At 39.4% G+C, this 10279-nt stretch overlaps 1 protein-coding gene across 1 annotated transcript in view; it reads left to right on the forward strand.

Annotated features, from left to right (window-relative positions):
- Positions 1 to 8336, forward strand: part of tmtopsb (teleost multiple tissue opsin b) — a 40066-nt gene extending 31730 nt beyond the window's left edge. The window contains exon 4 of the mRNA XM_005730446.1: positions 7484 to 8336. Within this exon, the coding sequence (XP_005730503.1) occupies positions 7484 to 7780 (297 nt within the window). The 3' untranslated portion in view covers positions 7781 to 8336. The remainder of the gene's footprint in view (positions 1 to 7483) is intronic.
- Positions 8337 to 10279: the final 1943 nt, after the last annotated feature.

The raw sequence follows: 10279 nt of genomic DNA on the forward strand, positions 1-10279 counted from the left end.
TGTTAGCCCTGCGACAGACTGGCGACCTGTCCAGGGTGTACCCTGCCTCTTGCCCTATGACAGCTGGGATAGGCTCCAGCGACCCCCACGACCCTGAAAAGGATAAGCAAGCCAGCATAATAATGCTGTGTATAATCAGCAGTGACATTCACATTGTGGTATTCAAATCACTGGTGTTAAGGGCACAAATTCTGCCAAGAAAACTTTCCTCACACCTTCACAGCAACACCAGGAAGAGTGCAAACTGCTGACACAAAGCCAGTTGTGTCTTTGGATTCACGCTGTTCTTGCCAATTTCTTTCCAAGAGTGGAACCTTCTAATAAAGTGCTGAGCAGGAGGAGTGATGACAGTCCTAACAACCACTCAGTAGTTTCTCACAGTAATTTAAATTTTAAAACATATTTTTCTCCTTTTTTACTCAAAAAACAAGCTCAGAAAAACAGCCAAATTACATCAAAATCAACGTAACGTATCTCATCCATTTGTATTCTTGCAAAATTTTCTTTCCGTCATATCCTGTCATCTGTGATATATGCATTTTTAAATTCAGCTATCGTTTGATGTTTTCCGATGGTACTTTGTATAGTGACGCAAGGCGGTTTTTTTTATGTGTTAATCTGTCACGGCAGGATGGTTTTTGACAGGATTCAGATGCCCCGTGTTACATTTTCATGAGCGGTGACCTCCAGAGCTCAACAAAATTATTGCTTTTTAATACCTTGTGACATCTCGATGAATCATAAGAAAAAATGAGGGGAATATGAGGTATTCAAACGTGTTGATTGGGTGGAGGAAAAAGCTAAACTTGACCGGGAAAAAGGAAAAAATATGCAAGGTTAGATTAAGGATGAAAGAGTAAAATAAGGCAGGTAAAAAAATTACAGAAGGAAATGGAAGATGACACAGGAAAAGGGGAAAACAGAAAAAAATCCAAGGTGAGGAAGGGAGGACAGGAGAAATAACTGTAATGAGGAAGCTGGACGTAAAGGCTGGAGGATGGATGTTACAAGAGGGGAGGAAAATGAAGAAACTTTTTCAAGAAAGAAGGAATGAAATGAAAATTTGTTAGACTGGCAGTGAAGAAGAAATGTCAGAAATATAGTAGAAGTTGGAAAAGTATACAAGACATTAAGATGAAGGAAAGGTGGGAAAGAGAAACGTGATGGGCAGGAGGAGTAAAGGATGAAGTTCTTTTTAATCTTGCAAAGGTAGCGTGGCTTTGATTTTGATTAGCATGTTACTATCAGGGAGCGACACAGTGCCGTGGTGACCTTTTCCTTTTTCTCTCTCATACATTCACGCAAACAGTCTTTTATCTGCCTCTGTCTGTTTTTATCTGCTGCCTCTGCCTGTCGTTCAGGTGCTGAAGTTGTCACTTTTGAGCTCGTGAGACATTTAAACCGTCTTTGATGGCTGACTTATTACGACGGTAAAGTTTTTAGGGTTTGTATGTGACGATTAAGCAACTAACTGAACTTTCAGGACTTCGGATAAGCTCTCGGGAGGCCATGTGGGAGGCCGCACTGTGTGGCGCTTTCAGTCTTCAGTTCCTCCCAGCCCATAACTATGGCAGCAATGTGTTGAGGCGAGTTGAAGACTTTAAGCGCTGTGCAGATTCACGACCCGGACCTCAGCTGCTACTTTTTCCAGCCCAGTTTATACAGACAATGTAATGAGCATCTTATTTACTTTTTACATGTTGGCTGTTTAACACTATCTTTTATATTTCTGTTACATTTCATCTAAGCAAGTGCATATTTCCTACCTGCTGTATGTTTTTTTTTTCAATATTTCAACTGAATATTGAAATTAAGTACAATGTATAGGAATTTAGACTTGAATACTTATATTCTATTCTTCCTTATAATTCAAATTCACCGTGTGTAAGAAAAAATGCTTTTTACTCCAGTGCCAAATGCTATCAAATGAGAAATTATGATGTTTTAATATAATTGACGCCCCTAGTTGAACTACAAATGTGGAGCCCAAGGCCAGTTCCATCCCAAAGAGACCAGCTGCTTCTTAGCTTGTTTATTTTGGAGAGGATGGTGTATGTTTGGACTCTCCCCTGAATTCTCCACCAAGAAATTTTGTGCTGCAAAACACTGTGGACTGAGTGGCTCATGACTCATGAACAATTTGACCTTACAGGATTACTGAGAATGTTGAATGAATCATCATCAGTTTTTTTTTTATAAAGATCTGTTATATCCGTAGAGTGATGTATTAAGCTATCGTCATTGGCAACCATCTTGATTTTGAAGCTCTCAATATTTCAGCCTTCACCACCTTAAATAAATAAATAAATACATTTTTATTTATATAGCACCTTTCAAGACAGAATCACAAAGTGCTGCACATAAGATTACAAGTCATAAAAACAGAAAATAAAACAGGCAAAAAATTAACCAAAAGTAGTTTTAAAAACCTCAAAGACCTGCTAGGGACATAGGGCTGTAGCAGATCAAAGATGTAGGCAGGTGCCAGTCCGTGCACAGCTCTGTAGGTCAAGACCAGGATCTTAAAATTGACTCTAAATTTAACAGGGAGCCAGTGTAACTGAGATAACAATGGTGTCACATGTGAGTACTTGGACGATTTTGTCAAAAGTCTAGCTGCAGCGTTTTGCACAACCTGCAGACGATCCAGAGAACCTTTGCTTAGACACATAAACAGCGAATTACAATAATCCAAGCATGACGAAATAAATGCATGTATAGCAATCTCCAATTCAGAGCGAGATAAAATCTATTAGTCAAAAGCGATGGTCACTAGCTATTTATCAGTCACAAGACAGACAAACCTGCCTCGAGGATTTCTCTTAAGACATTCCATGTGTAACGTGATGTTTCATTATGTGTTTGAAATTCTTTTTATTGGCTGTTACATTGTGGTTACTTCTCATGCCCTGAAATCAAACATTTCCAAAAAAGCCTCATCTTCATTAGCTACAATATTCAGTTGATTACACATTAAAGCAGCGGTATATTTAACCAATTTCTGTTTTAAAACTTAACAGACATGATTTTGGCTTGATTTGATGCTAAAAGCACATGTGCTTTCAGTTAAGAAGAAATCTTAATATTGCTGATTTAGAGTTGCCACACTGTGGTTAGTTAATTGTGTCAAGCGCATAAAAGTACTCAGCCCACAATTATAATAAGAAAAAAACCCCACTTCTTACATTACAAACAAAGAGCTTTACTGTCTTCTGTTGTAGGCTCACCAAACAAAAGCAGCCCCACCCATATGGAAAAGATATATATAAATCTTATAAAGTTTGTATCTGTCTTGTGTGAAACTTGTATGAAAAGCACACAAGAGTGAAAACAGATATAAGATCCCCTGAAAAATTATATAAATGAAACTTGTATGTTTTACTAAAACAATATATGAAAGTAATGAGAAAGTGGCCACTTTCATGAGTAAATCATATAAGCCTTATATTCACTATATGAAGTAGGCCACATCTTATGCAAGTCTTTTATAAGGTTTTACTATTTCTTTTCCATATGGGCACGCTCTTCTTATAATCGTCTTTCCAGGCGAACGCATCAAAAATTCAATATTTATCCACCTTACCACACTCTAAACTTATCATATAATGGACAAAAATACAGTGGACTTCAGTCTTATTTCAGTTACATTAGAAACAATCTTCAGGGAGCTTCCTTTGTTCTATAGCTAACGATGATGTAACTGAATATAACTTTGCACACAGCTCTTTGATTTTTTTTAACAAATTCAGGCTGGAGGCTGTTACATATTTTTTATCTGACATTATGTACTTAATTTACTTTAATAGGCCATCTGTGTTTGTACTTCAGAAACCATTTGCAAGGTTCACGAGGGAACTAAGACACTGGGAAACTAGGAACACAGCTACGTTTTCAGTCTCTCATTGTGATGCAGTCCATTTCACCAGAGTTACCAAAGCTGAGAGAAATCAAATAAAGAAATCAATATAACCACCATCAGCATGTAAGCAGGCTACCACACAAGCAGGTCTGTTTTTTCCAAGCGTTTTTATTGCTTTTAATATCCACAATGATGTCATAGTTTAGTGGAGACAACAACATTTTGTGAATAGGGCAATCACACACAAAAAAAAAAACTTCCTCCACAGTATACCAAGGTAAATCGTACCTTTTCATGATTTTGTACAACATGCATTTATTCTTTTTGTGTGCTCACTGCCTGCATCTTGCTGCACTCTGTATGGACGTCTTCATCTTTTAGTGTTGCTTCCTGGCTGAGGAATTGTAAAATAGTATTTCCTATATAGTGAGCTGCAAAATGTTTAACATTAGCTGCCAATGTCGTGTGTTGGAGGTATTTTCTTTTTCTGTTGTAGAACTATTTATTGAGCAATAAAACAATGTAAAAACACCTACAGATAAAATGTATGACTGGCCAACTGTACATAAATAATTAAAAGTACTTATTCAGCAGAAAATCTTTCCTTTTAAGTGTTTCAATGTATGGATTAGTATTACTAATGCCAGTTTTTACTAATGTTTTCTGGTGTGCTGTGAGGGCCACATATCTCTTCAGGAAAAAGTGCCCGAAGCATAGTGTTTGGAGTATTTAAAGTTTTGGAGTTATAGGGTTTATTTGCATTTTTACTTCATTATTTGAAACTCTGGCCACATTAATACGAGCATCAGAGGTTTGAACAGTATACATGACTGAAATAAGTTAATAAATAAGTTCCTCTTGGAATCATAAATGTGGGCTCTATTCTTGTGAACACCTTTCCGGCACAGCACAAACTCTAGAGGTTTAATAGATTTTCCAGTTTGTCTTGAAATAATAAAACGACTGTCTATTTATTTACCTTTTGCAAACTCCTATTTGCTGTATACCACCAGAACTTCTGCACAATAGAAATGATGATATTGAGCATGTTTATTAACACTGCCAGGTGTTATTTCATACGTCTGAAAAATAAAGTAAATCCCTGGAATGAGCCTGGCTTTTGTTTTCAACACTGCACTGCAAAGAATAGCTGCAGATGCCCATCGAAGATGAAAAACACACCACCAACTGTGAAACCCTCACATCATCGCTCCCACCCACCAACCCCAGTCTCTTGCATTAAAGACCACACTTCACATCAAGGTGGTATCACATGTTCATTTGTGTTAATCACTCCCACAGGTTTGGAGTGGCAGGGGAGGATTTGGTCACTCATCAGTTCATCATAAGATCCCAGTCTGTGTCTGATCTCAGCTGTAATCCCACCTGACGTCAGCTCGCCCTCCTTCCTCCCCAATTTCTCCTTCCCACTTCTCTCCTTTTCTTTTTTCTCTGCGGTTTTACTTTCAAACCAGCATTTTCTTTTTTTCCTCCCCCAGGCACATCTCTCTAGTTGATTAACACACTGGGATTTGAGACGAGCAGATTTAAAGCACACAGCTAATTTTGAAAGCTGCATAATTTCCTCAGGGTAACAGAAATTAATTGGCTCATATGAGGAATTATCAGCCAATTGCTCAAGTGTCTTAGTTAAAAAGCACTACAAACTGGTCTCATTTGTCATATCAATAAGTGGGTGTCTACATTTTCAAAGGGTGCTAACATGCTGGAGGAAACTGCATGCCGAGGTGTCGTGTTTCATGCAGCACGCTTGTTTGATCTGCAGCACCCTGGGGAAATGTAGTAGACTTTAAGTATACATGTGGAACTGGGGAGTATACTAAGTACACTACGTTTATCCAGGGGATGCCTGCCGGACTCAAAACATGCAGAAGACAGAAAACTTGAAAGTGTGTAATTGCAAACCTCCTCTTATTTTTCAATGACTTCACTATGATTATCATTATATGGTATTTCTGTCTGTGCAACATCCAGTTAGTTCTGATCTCTTGGTCATTTCGTTGCTGTGTCTTATTCCTTACATTAATACACTTCTGTTAACAAATATCTGAAATATACCAAAGTTATGAACACTGGAGAGAAACATCTATTCTTATCAGTATTTTCAGTGTTTGCTGTTATTGCTGAATGATTACTATTACTTTTTTTCTCCATTGTTTTCCAGTCTTTCTGCTGTGCTGTCTGTTTCACTTTTTATACTCAGTGCAAACCTCAGTTAAATACTATTACTACTACTAGTAAGTACAGGATTTACAGTACTGTGTAAAACTTGTCCATCCTTTTTGAATCTCTTTTCCTAGTTTTTCTTTGGATGTTGTCAGATTTTTCACTCATTTTCAGTTCAGGATCTTCAATCACATCGTTATTAGTGATCTGTCTAAAAATTACAAAAGGTAACAGTCAGACAGGCATGAAACAGCACTTTTGATCCAACAAAGGGATTCCCAAAGAGCTTTAGCTGAAAACACGATATATCACAGAACGGTGTGCTGTGTGTACTGATGTCCTAAAGCATTATTTACAGCAAAATAAATGTATCTGAAAGGCACGTCCTTAAGAAAAAGGGGAAAAAATACAGCAAAGACCTGACTCAGGGCCTGAGAGATACAGCTGCCCTTTGAGTCGATCCATCTGTTGTTTGCTCAACCCTCATCAGAAATGGACTCAGTGGAAGGATGGCTGTCAAAAACGCATTCTTAAGGAAGGGAAACAGTGAGAAAAGGCTGAAGTATGCCAAATTACACACAAACTGGACTGAAGATCAGTGGCATTTGGTCTGATATGTGGTTCAATTCCTCATCAACATCTTGTCCAGAGTCAAGTCAATTATGATTGCAGAAAAGCACCATCCACCATGCAAAACCATGCAGAAAGCATCTGATGTGCAGCAGCATAAAACACACGCAAACGTAACGGAACGCTGTCAGTCACTTCTTGGAGCCCAAACCTGTTTCTACTCATAGTACTATGTCATTACAGCATGCATTAGGATTTTACCACTGGAAGTCAAAATAAGATGGTTATTCTGAACTTCAGTAATCTGTATTCAACACAAAAGAGCAAGCATCAGTGACAGAGGTGACACTGAATTATTTAGTCATGAAAGGGTGAGTTGGCGTTGAGGTGGGTTGCAAAGCAGTGTGTAGATGTACCACAGTTCTATTCAGTCTAAAGCAGCTTAAATTATTCTTACATTTTACTGCAAACTACTGAAACAAGTCTTGTTATGTCTCTTGTGGGAATTATATCATTTTTATATCATGTTTATTCTTCGATATCCTTTTTATTAAGCTTTGAGTAGTGGCATTTGATTAAAACATTTATTCAATATATTACACATATAGTTTCAATCATGTTATTACACATATTGCAAAATGTGCTTAGAAAAAGTTGGCCTTCTTTCTGGTAAGAGGTTACAAGCTTTATCTGGTGAGGTGAAAAGGTGATCAGAGATCTTAATATTTATCAAGTCAAAAGTCACCTGCAGTCACGTTCACCTCTTTTACCTCCTAACCAAACACCCAAATCTACAGATTTCAGCCATTAACAAACTCATTACCACTCTGCGGCTAATCCTGTGTGTGTCTGTGTGTTTTTGTGTAGTTTTACAGGTGTTTCACGGCATTCTTCAGCTGCTCCATCCCTGAGCAGAGCTCCACCTTAAAGACGTTTTCTCGGGTGACTAAGACATTCCGCTCCAACCGCCATGAGAAGGAACCCCAGGTGTTTGCCGCCGCTCCATCCACAGCCTTGCCCACACCCCACTCCATTCATGAATCCTCGCAGGAAGCCAATCACGTGGCTCAATCTCCAACAAAAAGAGACTGTGTGGTTTCCCAAACTCCTACTGCTGTCAGCCTCAAACCTAAACTGATTCTGGTGGCTCACTATAGGGAATAAAAACAGAGACAACAGGAGGTGAATGCTCAGAGAAACAAGAAGGCGCAAACGAGCGGGAGAACAGGTCTCCAATTAAGAAACAAATCCTCTTAATAGCTGGAAAGAACGATTGCAGTGGGACCGCAGTGGGAGTTTTAAATACAAGCTGGGATGCTTTAATCCCAGAACAGGTTATCATTGCTGTGTGAGGTCGGCAAACAGGGATAGAGGCTCTGTGTACAAATCAGAAGACAGATTTGAAGATTAGGGCTACACAGAGTGCTATGTGTTAAAACCACACACTTCTGCCATTACGATGTACCCGACATAATCACATCCATTGTACACAAGAGCACAAATGTTGCATTAAAGCTCACTTACCTCTGCCTAAAGTTTACCATTAAGGACCATGTATTTCTTTCACACTGGAAGACGGATAATTCTACCTAATTCTGCAGAAATGGTCAGGGATGTATGGTCAGAACATGACCCACGCAGTGCCAATGTGGAGAGGAAGATTACAAAACAAGAAGCCTGCTGTTTTAGAAAAAGTGGATATTCGCTTTTACTAAATGTTTAATCACGATGAGATGGGGGCTCTGCTTACATAATGGTTGTTTTTGTGGACGGACTCATGCTTGCTTTTAACAACAGTGCATTTGGAACGGATACATCGACAACACTTTGATTTGAGCCCCCATTATTTAGCAGTTACTAGCTGTATATACAGATTTACTAAATGGTTTATAGCACATTGTAATGTGTTTGCAAGTATGTGTCTTTATGTAATTAATTGCGTTTGAAATTAAACCCTTTATTTGCGTGTATTCAGATGTGTATTTGTGTGTGTGTGTGTGTGTGTGTGTGTGTGTGTGTGTGCGTGTGTGCGTGTGTGCGGCGGAATGTGTTAGCTACAAGCCAAGAATTAGCATGTTTATTAGGCCACTGCTAGTATGTCAGTAATGGGTATGGAAATAAGCACGACTGCACTTTAATGATTCAGATGTCCCAATGGAGAGGAAGATGTGCCGGTAAATCAATTACAAAGAGAAATGAAAAAAACCACAGAGTGCTTAAAAAAGCTAAGCTTTTTGCTTGTATGGATGTGTGTGTGTTTTTTTATGTAACTAATAGAACCAATTCAGGAACATTTTGCAGAACCACAACGTAAATTGTTTGGTGATGATTTCTATCCCTGTTTTTTTTTTTTTTCATTTTGTTTTGTTTTGTTTGTGCAAAGGGGGAATCCCAAAAAGTTCATTCTGTTCAACTGGACGTAGTGTTTACATTGGGACAAACGTTTTGTCACTCATCCAAGTGACTTCTTTAGTCCCAGCTGACTGCAGGTTTCCCCAACCTCACAAACAGTACATTTGCATAATAACTGAGACTAGCACACTAAAGGGATTATGGGCTGTGAGGTCAGTTCCTTGATCATTAATATGCAAAGTGTCATGACCATTGATCAGCAACCACTGACCCATTCACAGAGAGTTGGGGAATGTCTGCAATCATAGCATTGTAAGATGGGAAAAGATGTATCCTTAGGCCCCCTCCTCGATTCAGAGATGGTCTTTCCCTTTTCACATAAATGGCCTTCAATGTCCAGGTGTGTACATCCTCATCACTGAAAGAGTGTCCACTGGTCTTTAGGTGTGAATAGACTGCAGAGTGCCGGCCTGGCGAGTTAGCTATACCGTGTGGTGCCATTTGCTTAGCCAGAGATTGTTTAGGTTCGCTGATGTATAAATCATGGCAATCCTGTGGCACTTAACAACGTACACTATATTACTCTGTTTGTGCTGGGGGACCTGATCCTTGGGGTTGACTAATTATTTAAGGTTCCGGGGTGGCTGTAGCTCAAGAGGTGGAGCAGGTCACCTACTGATCGGAACGTTGGTGGTTCTGGCTCCTCTAGTCTGCATGCCAAGTATCCTTGGGCAAGATACTACCTCCGATGCATCCATCGGAGTGTGAATGTGTGTGAATGTCATTAGAAAAGCACTCGGTTTAGAGTCAGTGCTTGTGAGAATGGGTGTGATTGGGTGAATGTGGCATGTTGTATACAGCGCTTTGAGTACTCTGGGAGAGTAGAAACGCTATATAAGAATCAGTCCATTTTACTATGACTCTCATCAGCCACTGGAGTATGCTGGGCATACTCAGGACACTACAACAGCAGCCCCACAGATACAGCGGCCAGGGAAGCAGAAGAACATCATATCAAGAAGGCCCTGAGTAAATGTGATTATCCCAGTTGGACATTTGTGAAATCCAGGTCAATCCGGGAGAGAATAAGGACAACTGCTGCTTAAGCAAAAGCCCTTAGTGATCTGTTGTGTCAGAAGTATCAGAACAGCTGAGATGCATTTCCTATAAACACAGCATCTCCATGGCTTTCAAACCCCAAAACCTGCTGCACCAAAAATTGGTCCACTCCAAGGATCCTGTTCCCCGACACAAACAGAGTAATATAGTGTACGCTGTCAAGTGCCAGGAGGAGTGCCATGATTTATACAT

The sequence above is a fragment of the Pundamilia nyererei genome, unplaced genomic scaffold (genome assembly GCF_000239375.1).
Source record: "Pundamilia nyererei isolate P.nyererei 1_Seehausen unplaced genomic scaffold, PunNye1.0 scaffold00037, whole genome shotgun sequence".
Lineage (NCBI taxonomy): Eukaryota > Metazoa > Chordata > Actinopteri > Cichliformes > Cichlidae > Pundamilia > Pundamilia nyererei.